General features: G+C 43.8%; 1 protein-coding gene across 1 annotated transcript in view; it reads left to right on the top strand.

Annotated features, from left to right (window-relative positions):
- tshz3b (teashirt zinc finger homeobox 3b) overlaps positions 1–13,147 on the top strand; it is a 39,683-nt gene extending 26,536 nt beyond the window's left edge. The window contains exon 2 of the mRNA XM_084006657.1: positions 7,581–13,147. Coding sequence (XP_083862783.1) covers positions 7,581–11,227 — 3,647 coding nt within the window. The 3' untranslated portion in view covers positions 11,228–13,147. The remainder of the gene's footprint in view (positions 1–7,580) is intronic.
- The last annotated feature ends 1,759 nt before the right edge of the window (positions 13,148–14,906 follow it).

The following is a 14,906-nucleotide window of genomic DNA, read 5'->3' as shown; positions in this document are numbered from 1 at the left end:
AACTTCTTCATTCCATTCCAAACACTGACGTAGTGGTTCACATACTGCTACTTTAAAACACACCTTTGGAATTGAAAACTGTTAGCAGGTTAAATGTAATAACCATGATGCAAAAAGGGATAATGAATGCTAGGTATAGATGAGGTTGCATGGTGTTCTCTTCGTCTGGGTGTTTTGGGGTTGTATGAGGTATCAATCAATAGTCCGTGTTTTCCCTACAGTCAGGGAGTTTGGAGAAACAAACGGGGACCAGTCGGGGAGCAAAGCAGTGCGCTGCTGTGGACGGGGAGGCAGAAAAACCTACACAAGACGCCTGAAGGAAATCAATCAGATATAAGTGTGCATTATTTTGAGAAAAATCGTGAAACTGAACTGAAAGTGAAACTTTTTGCGATACTGTTTTTTCAAGAGAGCATAGATAAGTTTCACCTTTAGTCCAGTTCCCTGTCAGAAAGGGCTTTATGACAGCCAGATGAAGTCATGAAAATATTCCACATATAGGATTCGCTTCAACTGATAATAATTGTTTGAGGCCCCCGTCCACGGCAGAACATTACTTGCCGCCCGTCATCTACTGCAGGTAAAATGCTGACTGTGGACAAGTACCTCTTACATCGCCACTTAAAAAACAACCAGACCGTCTCTTTAAGCTGAACAGTGGGCCCCACATGTGCAGCATTCCTCCCAACATCACGTTGAACATTGATTCTCTGTGCGGCTTGCAGGTTGTTAGAGCGTCAGAGTGGTATTTGGAATGTGTTTTGGTCTATAATGTACATATTAAATTCTCATCCTGTTCATTTCCCTCAGTTAAAAGGGAATTAAGGTTTCATTTTTATGGAGTTTACGACATACTTGGTTTCTAGCGGCTACCACGTGGGAGCTGACCTGTTTAATATTTCACCTTTCACAGCATGTGTGACATTGTAATTCAGCAGAGGAGCATGAGCTAAAGTTGACCACCGTCGTCACGACTCAGTCACAGTTCCTTACATTCCTATAAAACACCACAGCAAAATGTGTAAGCCATCTATTTGTCTTTCTTTTCTCTCTCTCTTTTTTTTTATTTGTCATGACATGTTTTGTTTCCTGTCCACCTTGTAATTGCTTTCTCACTCGTCTCCCTCATAAATCTTTAACAAAGGATAGTAATCTTTGTTCTCTATACCATGTCACGCATTCCTTTACAGCTCCTCCTTAATTAACTGGCGGCTTTACAGTCAGAGAGAGGTCACGTAGAGGCTCAGTGCTACTGACGACAAGTGTGTAGCACTGAGTGTGTGTGTGTGTGTGTGTGTGTGGGTGGAAAATATTCACCTCTCTCATGGGGATGCCAAGAGTCGGACATCACTGGAATACTGACTTGATAATTAGTTGGCACACATATTTTGTTGCAATTTTTACAATAAAATGATCTGCTAAATAGACCATACACACACACACACACTCAGTCAGGGTTAAGCAGACAAATTCATTTGAACTGTTGCTGGCTTTGATTTGTACAACAAAAATCTGATGTGCTGAATAAATATGGCACATATAATATAACACATGCGCACGCACGCGCACACACACATACACACACACACACACACACACACACGCATCAGTGAATTTGGCAGTAGCGCTTGAGCCGAGGCATACACTCTTGTATTGGCACTGTAACAGCAGCATGTAAATACAGTGTCAGCAGCTCCCCAGCTGAGTGGCATGGGGAGATGATTAGCCAGGCTAACACTGTCCACACACACACACACACTTTCACACACACACACACACACACACACACAGTTATGGACATACACTAGCGTGCTTTGTTTCTGAATAAGCACAGTATTTGAGTGTGTTGCAACGCTGCTGCAGCCACAGACAGACACACTAACTAACTGTTGCCACTCCAACCCCCCCCCCCCCCCAATCTCAGTCTCGATAACACCACTGTCTCTTTTTAAATGCATTTTGCATACTTCGGACTATCGCACTGTTCATTACCGCTTATCAGCACAGAGCTAGTTCCACGTAGAAATAATTCATGTACAGCACATTCTTGTATCCAAGTATCTTATAGCTATTATTGAAACAATTTCATATACTTCCATATACTTTTATTTGTAAATGTTACCACACAATTCTGCAAAAAAAAAAAAGATAGGTGACTTGACAGTTAATCCCCTGACATGTGTCATACGTATCCTTTCATATATATTTCATGTACAGTGTAAATTGAGGAGCAATATTTGTTATGACAATTTGGGATTTTATTTGCTTAAGTGCTTGGTCTAGTTATTCATTTTCTGGACTTAAACAGAAAAAAAAAATTCGGTCTGATATTTTTTCTATAAACAGTTTCTCTGTAGATAAAAAAGTATCCTGTCAAAACAGGTAGCTTGGAACTTGCTGTGACACTTTGTTTGCGTACCACACTGAGAACACTGTCAAGTCCATTTAAAATGCCTCGAGTAAGATTATAAAATAATTCGTAAAAAAACATAAATGGTATAGAGAAACTGTAAAGTTACTTTTGTTTCTAGCAACGTGGAGTGGAGAAGCAATTAGCGCGTCATATTCCGATGATGCTGTACATTCGTTGCAAGTCTGGGAAGTCGCAAAGCCGCTTGAAGGAACAGCTCCATTCGTCAGGCGTCTGGGTCGATCGAACACCTCTCGAAATCGATGGCACGCCTCGCCAATCCCCAGGCACTCACCGCAGACAGCCATGCCCCTTTAACCGCCCGCGTGAGAAGCCATCCCACCAATTTGTCTGTGCATGTCAAATCACAATAATTAAGTATTATCGATCTCAGATTCAATTAACTTCATTAATGTGGGTTGCACTGGTGATTGGGGAGGGTTGGAGCAGGGGGTGGGGGTGGAGATTATAGGATCTCATCAAGTGGGGAATGGCGGGGGGGGGGGATGCATGTAACACCCAAATGTGTATAAATACACTCACACAGAGCGTGTGTGAGAAAGTGTGGCCGGGGCGTTGCTTTCATCTTCGTGTCTTCAGCTTTGTCAAAACTAGAATGTTGCCCTACATGAGACTGATGTGGACAGTCTGTCTCTCTGTGTCCCACACCAACACACACACACACACACACACACAGACTGAAGCCGCACGGTCGAAGCCGAAGTGTAAACAGGCAGCGCTGACGTGCCTGTGTGTCTGATAGGGCTGTTAAGTGGTTACATAAGCATGATAAACTGTTTCCTAACATCTTAACATCTGCAGAGTGCATAAGCATTTCCTCACTTTGCACGCAGGCGGGAATGCAGAGACGGAGCTCGGAATCGCTGTGTTTCTGTCTGCAAATCCAACATTTCCGTTTGCTTTCGTTTTACTGTTTATTATGAGAATTATTTACTATTATGGCAGGGATTTGTTATTTTTGCTCCGATTGTCAAGAGCAATTTCTGAGTCCTTCTACAGTAGCTCTCCCAGAAACAAACTGTTGTTGCTCGCCTCGATTTTTTAAAACCGGCGATCTCTCTCGGACCGTTTTCTCCTGAGAATGAGATCAAACCACCTCTTCCACCTCCACACTTCCTCTCTCTCTACTAATTAAAAGAGCACCTGCGTACCTGCTGTGTTTGGCCCAGGCTTCTTCTACTCCTGTTTGTTTGCGTGTGTGTGTGTGCGTGTGTGTGTGTGTGTGTGTGTGTGTTGCTCCATGTTTTTCTCAGTATCCGTGGGTCATAGTGTTGTGAACCTTGCAGGCCTGGACATAAGCCAGTAGCGTTGGGGATCAAGTCTGCATGTGCACGGTTGTGTGTGTGTGTGTGTGTGTGTGGCCCCAGTGTTGTCTTCCTTCCAAGTCCTCCAATGCCCCTCCCTCCCCCTACGGTCAGCACTATAAATTCTGCCACAGCTTTATTTGACTACATCAGCTACAACAATAAATACAATAATGGATAAGGTGTAGAGTGACCAGTTCCCAATCTAGTGCAAACAGCAGCACAGTGAAACCATGTTGTGCCCGGCTCTGGCTGAAGGAAGGCGGGACAATGAGCAGCCGCTCTCTGGAACCCTATAGGGATGTTCCAGTGAGTTTCTATTAGGGTAAAACGAATAAGTCTGCTGGTACGTAAAGTGAACATCAGTGATTCCCAACAGTGGAGCAGTTATAAGATACAAAAAGCAATGAATGATTCTCGGTTTATGATTCAATACCATGGTAAAAAAATATATAAACATTTGCTATATACTTCAACATACATATATTACTTTTTGCATACTGATTTTGCTCATTTATTTTAAAGCCCATATCATTTGGTTTGGTCTTTTTTTTTTCTTTTTTACCAAAATCTACATTTTACAAGATAACATTTGAATGCCTCATGATGATTTTATGATGTACCATTAACCAAATCCTCATTTTTTTTAACGCATCATAATGGATGCGCAATGGATGGTGCAATGCAACCTCTGTATGTTTGCTGTTAGCTTTCTTATATGTTGAGGAAAAACAAACACAAATAGGACTACAAGAAATGTTAAATAAATAGCTAGCGGTACAGTATGATAAATGGTTCAGACGTCTATCTTCTGTCACTGTCGATAGCAGCATGAATGTATGCCTGCCTGACTGAACCTACTGTACTAAAATAAGAAACAAAAGCCAAACATCAAAAAGTCCAGGATCACTTTATCTATTTCATATAATTAATAATGTTAGAACCAATTCATTTGAAACATATAGAAATATAGTAGTTGGTGATCTTTTAGAGTAGACAAAAAGGTTTCGGAACATTGCCAGCAAGGCTTAGCTTGATAGCGACACACCGAAGAAAGCCAAGTTCAAAATGAACCTTAAAAAGCCGCATTTCCATAAAAAAAAATACATTACAGGAAGGTCCGTACTTATATTAAAATGGATATTGAGGCAGTTTAAACTGCAATCAATGGGATATTTGTTTTACGACACCACTAAACAATGCAGGCAGCTGTAGTTGAGCCGAAGCTGTCATTGCAGCCTATTCAACGCAAGCCGTTTTGAATTTATTGCAACACTGCACCTATTAAATGTCAAAATGTTTCCATATTTCAACATCCTCTGCCTCAAACAAATCCAGAAATCAGTCGTGCGCTTCATGCTCCATGTAGGTGGATGTAGCCTACACACTGGGGTTTCATTCAGCACACTCTGGTCTTGCTGGCAAACACAATTTTCACCCTGATCCTCTGCATGTGTCTCTATACATATCACACATTTGCAGGTGAGCACACACTCACACACACACTCACAAACACACACACAAGAACACACCGTGTTCTTATCGCACACAAAAGCAGCTAATTTGAAGCGGAGTGCGTACGTTGTATTTTAAAGGAGATTTCACATTGATGTTTGGCCTTGATGAGAGCGCCGGGCTGCTGTGTTCGGCTGTTTCCTCAGCCAGAGCATTGTTCTCTTAAACAGCTGTCGTTTTGGCTGATTCAGAACAGATGGCATGTACATGTGGGTCTGCTCGGCTGCACGTATGTGCGGGCGGGTGGATGTGTCTCCGAGTAGGGGGAGGAGGGAGAGACGGGGGAGAGAGATGGGGAAGCTCTGAGGGAGGGAGGGTGTGTGTGTGTGATTGTGTGTGTGTGCGGGTGGATGGGTGGGTGGGTATTTTATATCCGTAAACACACAGCTGAAATGCATCAAAGTTTTAAGATAGAAGTACTTCAATGAAATATAAGACAAACAATAGTAACTCATGCAGAGTAGATAGGGGTTGTGTGACCCTGCAGTTTTTAAATTGCACATAACGGCATCTAATATAAGATAAGGTGTTTCAAATGGATGCTTTTTTTGTTGGGCTGAACGCTGGAGCAGACTCAACAGAGAAGTTCCTGAGAATGCCTCAAGGCAACAAGTTGTTAGACTACAGCAGTTACAGTACAACTGGTGTGTGTGTGTCTGATGTGTGATGGGCTCTGGGATATCTGTGTCTCTGTGCATCTGTTTGTCCCACGGTGGTGGTTATTGTAAGTCGCTTTGGACAAAAGCGTCTGCTAAATGACCTAAATGTAAATGTAAATGTAAATGGTGTCGTATCATCGGCGATGGCAACCAGTAGCCTGACAATGACAGAGACTCCTCTCTGCGTTGCTGGCTGATGCCATGGTAGCACACACAAATACACACAGACGCACAACACACAGTGCTCAGTGAGAGACGGGAGTCTGCAACAGCTGAAGTGTGTTGTATGATATTGCTGGCAAGTTGTGTTGGTGTGTATTTTCCCAGTTGGGAGTTTTGTTTCCAACCTAATTTTATTATATATTTCTGTTATTTATAAGGATTTTGACTTTGCATTCTCATCATAGATTTAACACTTTTACTATTTGGATTCAAATTAAACTCGTCTTTGTCTTTAAAAGTGGTAGACTTTGATTGAACACGCACCTCTGTGCCACACCCGTCCCGCTGACCGCCAAACTCTTTGTTTACATACCAGCTTAGATGAGCGATGGCCTGTTGCAGAAAGGAATGCTAGGCACAAGGCCACTGACGTTCACACACTCACTCATCCTCTTTGCCTGTGTAGTTGCTAAAACAAGAGGTTTGTGTTTGCATGATTCCTGTGTGTGCACTTCGATTAATATTCAGAAATCCAGCCTTAATCACAAAGCACAAAGAAAAAACACACAAAGAAAACATTCATAGATGTACAAAGAGATGATACTGCTATATTCTCTTTATGATTTCCACAGTATTATTCTTAAACTCGTGGGATTTGAATATATATTGAACGCCTCAAGCCCACTCCCCGAAGCTAAACTGTAAATAATAACTCTAAACTTTTTCTAATCTTTGGTAATTGAAGCAAATGGGTTTTGCGAGGAGAGATTTGTTGCAGGCAAACGTACATACATTCATTTTTATTTACGAGGAGGCGAGGGCTGAGCAGTGTAATGAGTGAAAATGCATGCTTAATTTAAATGGCGAGTGTGTCTGTTAGGGAATGCATTAGAGTCTGCAGAAGAAGCGTAAGACATATTAATTGACAGACAGGAACCGCTGTCTCCGAGGTTGATACAAGTAATTTATTACTTCAGAAACGAATGCCACCGCCAGAATGTGCTTCATTAATTTCAAATTTAGTTTTAATTTCAAGCTGTTGCCCCTTGAGAAGAATAAGGTGGCAAGTTCTGTTTGAAGAGACATTTTTTCCCCTCTCCCTCCCTCCATCTTTCTCTTTCCATCCTCCATCTCTCTCCCTCTCTCTCTCTGGCTGTCTCTGATTTTCTGCAGTACAGAACAAAGACCTGGGGGTGGAGAGAGAATGGGAGGGGGTGGCAACTGGATTCCAATTTGAAAACAAAGTCAATGTAAAAGAGGGCTAGATAGAACAGAATTACTGCAACCGTTTATGAAAGGAAATACTTTGCCTGTGCATGCCTTTGGATGATTGCTCTGTTTCCTCTGGAGAAAGTGTGAATGTCAGTATCTTGTGTTTCGATCAGTTCCCTGCTTGGTGAAGAAACAGGAATACAGGGTTGAGAATCTCCATCATTAGATATGCTGTCAGCGTGATTCTAACAAATCTCTCTCTCTCTTTTTGTTTTTTTCCTTTCTCTGCCTGAGCAGCATACGTCCCTGAAGATGAGAAGGAAGCAGCCCTGCTGGATGAGGACCTGGAGGGAGAGGACTCCGCTCAGGAAGGGGAGGAGCCTACCGCCAAGTTCCTCTGTCAGGACAAGGACTTCCTTCTCAAAGACAGGCCAGGATCCACTGACTTCCACGACTCCCCCAATGCTGCTGACTTTTCAGGTCAAGAGCTGGACAGTGAGTCTCACCTGAGTGAATCCAGTGACAGAATGTCTGATTTTGAGATCTCCTCACTTAAAAATGAGGATGATATCCTCCTCTCAAAAGACCCCTCAAATGCCCTTTCCCTATCTTCCTCCGCCACCATGATGGCTGCTGCCAATGCTGCAGCCCCAGTAAGTGGAGACGAGGCCATATTAGCCACATCGGGGTCTGTGGCTGACAGCCTGGAGAAGATGAAGGCCATTTACACCTCCTTCCTGACCAACTCCTATTGGTCTACACTGAACCTGAACCTGAGCCAGCCCCCTGCAGAAAAACCCCCTCGCAGTCACAGCAGCAGCAGTAGTAGCAGCAGCAGCAGTAGCTGTGGAAGTGGAGGCTATGACTGGCACCAGACTGCGATGGCTAAAACCCTCCAGCAGGCCTCACAGAATCACCACAACAGACTGGGCATGGTTCATCATCCCACAATGGCTGTATCCACAGCATCTACAGAACCTAACCTCTTTAGTACCGTCCAGCTGTACCGGCAGAGCTCCAAGCTGTATGGCTCTATATTCACTGGTGCAAGCAAGTTCCGCTGTAAGGACTGCAGTGCGGCATATGACACACTAGTGGGGCTCACAGTGCACATGAACGAGACAGGCCACTACCGCGACGATAACCACGAGACGGATAGTGAGGGTACTAAACGGTGGTCAAAACCAAGGAAGCGTTCCTTGCTAGAGATGGAAGGGAAGGAGGATGCACAGAAAGTTCTCAAGTGCATGTACTGTGGGCACTCCTTCGAATCCCTTCAGGACCTAAGTGTCCACATGATCAAGACGAAACACTACCAGAAAGTGCCTCTGAAAGAGCCTGTTACACCAGTCGCAGCTAAGATTATCTCTTCGGCTCGGAAGAGAGTGCCTATGGACCTAGACATCCCTAGCTCACCAGACTCTAATGGAGGCACCACACCTAAGCCCACCTCCCTCAACGAATCTAATGACATACTCCAGAAGGTCACCAATCCTTACATAACACCGAACAACCGCTATGGACACCAGAACGGTGCCAGCTACGCCTGGCAGTTTGAATCCAGGAAGTCACAGATCCTCAAATGTATGGAGTGTGGTAGCTCTCACGACACACTGCAAGAGCTCACTGCTCACATGATGGTGACAGGACACTTTATTAAAGTCACCAACTCTGCTATTAAGAAAGGCAAACCCATTCTAGAATCGCCCACCCCAACCCCCACACTTAATTTAACAGCCGAAGAAAAGTTCCAGTCTGTCCCCTTGGCTGCCACAACCTTCTCCCCTCCACCTGCCCCAGTGCCTCCTCCAACCAGCATCTCCCCCACTGCCATGATTGTGGAGATAAAAAAGGAAGAGAAGGAGGAGGAATGCACTAAAGAGCCCATCATCAACAATGGTCATCTTAACAAGGAGAAGAAGGCAGGAAGTGAGGAGGAGGCTGAGGAGAAGTTTGATATTTCTTCAAAATACTCTTATCTGACAGAAGAGGATCTGGATGAAAGTCCAAAAGGGGGTCTCGACATCCTCAAGTCGTTGGAAAACACAGTGACCTCAGCCATCAACAAAGCTCAGAACGGAGCTCCAAGCTGGGGTGGATATCCCAGTATACACGCTGCTTACCAGCTCCCAAACATAATGAAGCTCTCACTGGGCAACTCTGTGAAGAGCTCTCCCCTTAAATACATGTTTGCTGGAGGGGATATTATTTCTCCTACTGGTAAGGTTCAACCTCTGATCTCCCCTCCCAGCCGCCACAATTCCCCGCTGCCCAAAAACAACTTTCATGCTATGGAGGAATTGGTCAAGAAAGTGACAGAGAAAGTGGCCAAGGTGGAGGAGAACATGAGAGAGCCCAGTGGTGTTGTGAAGGGATCTCCTCTGAGACATACCACGCCCTCACCCTGCAACAGTGAGGCGGGGGATTCAGCCCAAGGAGAGTCGCCCAAAGAAAATAGAGGTTGTAAAACTCCAGAGAATTCAAGTGGGGCGGAAAAAGCAGTGGGTGATGGAAGTGGAGCCAATCACAGAGATCCAAATGGAGATATTTCCATGAAGGAGTCTGTGGAGAATGGAATGGAGTCCACTGCTGTGACATCTCCACCACCTGCCTCTCTTTGCGGCAGTACAGCTATCATCACAGACCACCCTCCTCCAGAACAGCCATTTGTCAACCCTCTCAGCGCACTGCAGTCGGTAATGAACGTTCACCTGGGGAAGGCCGCTAAGCCTGCACTGCCCTCCCTTGACCCCATGAGCATGCTGTTCAAGATGAGCAACAGCCTGGCAGAGAAAGCAGCCGTGGCTGCTTCCACCCCACCAGCACAGACCAAAAGGCCCAGCAATGATCGTTTGGACCGCTACTTCTACCAGCAACATCTAAACAACGACCAACCCATAGATCTCACCAAAGGCAAAAATGCTGACAAAAACAGTAGCGGTGGCTCTCTAGGTTCAACAGCTCTCTCTTCCACCACCACCACCCCGTCCTCAATTTCTCCCTCCTCCACTGTCACGATGACCAAAGCCTCAGCTGCAGTAGCTTCCTTTATGTCCAGCTCCCCTTTGAGAGAAAATGCACTGTCAGACATCTCTGACATGTTGAGGAACCTGACAGAAAGTCAGGCCATCTCCAAGTCCTCCACACCTACCAGCCTGCCCGAGCGCTCCGACATCGAAGGTGTCACACAGGAGGAGATGGAAGATATTTCACCAGCCCAGAAACGTAAAGGCCGGCAGTCCAACTGGAACCCTCAACACCTTCTCATCCTACAAGCCCAGTTTGCCTCCAGTCTAAGACAAACAAGTGATGGCAAATACATGATGTCGGACCTGAGCCCTCAGGAGAGAATGCACATCTCCCGTTTCACTGGCCTCTCAATGACTACAATATCCCACTGGTTGGCGAATGTCAAGTACCAGCTGAGGAGAACAGGTGGCACCAAGTTCTTGAAAAACTTGGATTCAGGTCACCCAGTGTTCTTCTGCAGTGACTGCGCCTCTCAGATCCGCTCACCATCCACCTACGTCAGCCACTTGGAATCCCACTTGGGCTTCCGTCTGCGAGACCTGGCCAAGCTTTCAGGGGAGCAGCTCCTCAGCCAGATTTCGCAGCAACATCATCAACAACGCCACACCAAAGGACTATCTGAAAAACTGCTCTCTAACATTCATCCATCCAGCCACCCTTTACTCTCCTCTTTACCCACATCCCTATCCTCTTCCTTACCCATCTCCCTGTCCTCGTCCTTAACCTCTTCTCTGCCCTCAACCAAATCCCCGTCACCCTCCCCCGACGACGACGACAGTGGGGCTGTGTACCAGTGCAAGCTTTGCAACCGGACTTTTGCGAGCAAGCATGCGGTCAAGCTCCACCTGAGCAAGACTCACGGGAAGTCGCCCGAGGACCATCTCATGTATGTGTGTGAGCTGGAGAAACAGTAGCACTGGCTGGATATAATGCTGTGTTCTTTTTTAATGGGTCACTCTTTCTTGCTCTGTCTCTCTTAAGCCTTTCACAGACATTTAATTCAAAGAAAAGAAAGGATTATTAACGTGATGGAACTGCACAAAGATGCCATACAACTACTGTTTTAAGTTTTGGCACATGGTTTTAAATTTTGTGTTGTAGCAGTTTTGGTTTTCTTTTTTGCTTTTGTCCCCGAGTCAGGTTGACTCACTCTGACCCAAGACACTTGATTTTAGTGATATCCTTTGACAGAAATAGTGATTTTATTTTTTTTCAAAATGTGCAGATGGGGGCTGTTGTCATTGAGAAAATTCAGTATATGAAGGTTTAAAAAAAGAGATTCTAAAATGAAGTGGTGTGTATTTTGAAACTTGTGTAAATGGAATTAAGTTCCTTTATATTTTGACATCACTGGGATGTGATAAGCTGCATGCATAAATGAAACAGTTTAGTTAAACATTTTATGACTAAATCTGATGCACTTTCCATGGTTTCTATTTGTTTTTGATTTTTCTTTTTACTGTCCTGCTCAGCCTCTTTTTATTCTTTTTTATTATTATTATTTTTTGTGCTGGAGTCAGCACTTGAAATTTAACCCTCTGAGTACGTCAAAGCTGTTCTACACCTAAGATCCAAACAATATTGACTCAAGATTTGAGATTGTGAATTATTGAAGCTATTGTGAAAATTAAATGGACAAAGCGTGCACTGGGCCTGCAATGCCTGTTTCCCATACAGTATAGTGACTCTAATCCTAGACATGAAAGCATCTTTTTTTAAAGGATATTCTCTATTCACTGCAAGGTTTTTCATCTTGGGCTTGATATTTGTTTGGGGAACGTTTGCCGGACTTTACACAAGCATTGTAGTTATGTGGTAAAAAAGAAAATCTGAAGTCTTTTACTTTGGTCGATCAGGGACCTATATTAATTCAGGTCTATGTAAAATATGTACATAAAAACATATGAACTAATTCCTGTCTAAATTATGCATAATTTCTATATTTTTTAATTTAAAAGGATTATGACTATCTGCTGGTGCACAGTATGTGAAGACATAAATAAAATTGTTTTGCACAATAGTTTTATAAATGTGTTATTTAATCTAAGGATACGGAAAAAAGAGGTAGTCAGAGGATGACAACAGGTGAATCTTTTTATTCCCAACTCGTGCTCAAAGGGTTAAAGACTCTTTTTACCAGACACTACTCTACATGTGCCGCTGTATGAACACTAAAAAAGATGTTAAAGGTTGTACAAAAAAAGATGTTACTTTATAAAGATATTTCACATGTAAACTGTTATTTATAAGCACTCTTGGTTGTTTCATATCGTTGAATGCCTTTTGGATTGGTCCTATTTTTTTTCTGTCTAATTACTCTGCCATGATTCCACACTGCAGCTTTATCTTTTTGGGATATGAAAGGTAACCATGGTTACACTAACCTCTTGAGTGACAAGTCCTGCTACATTTTTGGCAGTTAATTTGCTGAAGTAACTGACAGCTGCCAGGGTAGAGAAATAATGAAAAAAAATCCTTATGTGTAAAATATCGGCATGTAAACAGCACAGATACTGTAATGCATTCTGTGCCGTTAGTCTTTTTTCTTTTCGTTCTTTTGTTTTCTGTTGTTGTTGTTCTTGACAATGAACCCCCATTATATGACTTCATATAACCTTGTTTTCTACTGCAGCATTAAAAAACGGAAACTGTTTTTTGCAATTATGTTTGTGTGTGTGCATCGTGTGTGTCATGGCTATCAATTATGTGTGTGCAGTGCAGTTTCCTAATGAGCGCATTAGACTGGGAGTGTGTCAACGTCTGTCTGTGACGAGCTGCATACTAGTTTACAGTGAGTGGCAGCAGTGGGGCCGTGTGGGAGACAAACACACACACACACACACATATCCAGCAAGCGGACACCATAATTTCCCAGCATCCTCTTCCGTTGTCCTACTGGCCCAGACTAAGGTATATACTGCATGAATAAAGACAGAGCCCGCAATAAAAGGCCTCAGAAACAGTAAACAAAGCAAATGACAAAAAGTTGTTTTATGATTATAAGGGGCCAGTGGAGCAATCAAACACACAAAAAACAACTGAGCTCCATACTCAACGTCTATGAAAGTCTAAACACACACACACACACACACATACACAAAGTTTCCCTCCCACATCTCCAGCTCCATAATTATCTCCAACTTCCATTTTGTGACTATTTCCCGCGAGGCAAGACACCTGGCAGATATATTTGTTTAGGCTTCATGGGAGATGACAACAATGCTGACAAGATGAGCAGGTCCTTTTTAAGTGTTTATTTATTCATAATTTTCCCTGTCCGGAGCTGTGATTAAGTCGGAATTGGATCACTATCAGTGTGATATGTGCTGCAGAGCAGTATGACATCGATAAATCAGACGTAATGAAGAGTTAAAGTTTGCATGAGGAAGTGCTCTATGAGAGGTTACTTCTCTCCGGTGATCTACAGTGTATTTTATGTACAAACAAGGGGATATGGACAATCAATTGAAGGTCTAAGCTAAGGTACATAAATAAATGTTAAAGTTGATCCAGTCGACATCAAGTTCCAAAAAGTGAAGCAAATCCTGAAATGCCTAAAACTTGCATTCTCTGTCCTGGCCATCAGGGAGCGACTCCTCTGGTTGCATTGAAATCTATGAAAAAATGACCCCAGTAAACATGGTTAACATGAGTTTATGGTCTCCATCTCCTGTTTCAAGTATTCTTCAATGCAATTCAATTACTAAATGATGGTCCATTTGGGCGGGCTGCACGGTGGTGTAGTGGGTAGCACTCTCGCCTCACAGCGAGAGGTTCCAGGGTTCGATTCCGGGGTCGGCCCCCGGGTTCCTTCTGTGTGGAGTTTGCATGTTCTCCCTGTGTATGCGTGGGTTCTCTCCGGGTTCTCTGGCTTCCTCCCACAGTCCAAAGACATGCAGGATGGGGATAGGTTAATTGGTGACTCTAAATTGCTGGTTGTTTGTCTACATGTTGGCCCTGTGATAAACTGGCGACCTGTCCAGGGTGTACCCTGCCTTGGCCCAATGACAGCTGGGATCGGATCCAGCCCCCCCCCCCCCCGCGACCCTGAATACGGGATAAGCGGTAGACAATGGATGGATGGATGGTCCATTTGGACTAAAGTAGACCAATGAATGACAGGTTGCTACCAATGCAATTAGCTACAAAGATGACTTTAACACTTAGCTGCAAAGTTTACTTTGAATTATTAAGCTAATTTTGTCAACAACTTCAAACCAAATCCAGATGGATCCAGATGCAGGAAGGATGCTGCTCGAGGTGCTGCACTACCACATGTGTTCAGCTGATCCACCCATCGCTCTTCCGAAGTCTAAATATGGTCACTTTTTCGCTGCTTGCAAAAATTCAAAGATGGCGACTGCCAAAATCCAAGATGGTGGCAGCTCAAGGGTTAAAACAACACAGTCATGATGTCAATGGATGACGTCATGATGACTGCGTCGACTTCTTTTATACAGTCTATGGTTAAGAGGAATTTGATTTGATGGTTGAAAAGAATAGCTCCCGAACTTCTGTAGGTCTGTGCAGAGCCAAAGTTTTAGACTGATTGATTCATGAATGTCATGATATCACTCATCGAAATTGGTTGTT

Source organism: Eutrigla gurnardus (genome assembly GCF_963514095.1).
Source record: "Eutrigla gurnardus genome assembly, chromosome: 1".
NCBI lineage: Eukaryota > Metazoa > Chordata > Actinopteri > Perciformes > Triglidae > Eutrigla > Eutrigla gurnardus.
The sequence above is the reverse complement of the archived record's forward strand: the minus strand, read 5'-3'. Positions and strand labels throughout refer to the sequence as shown.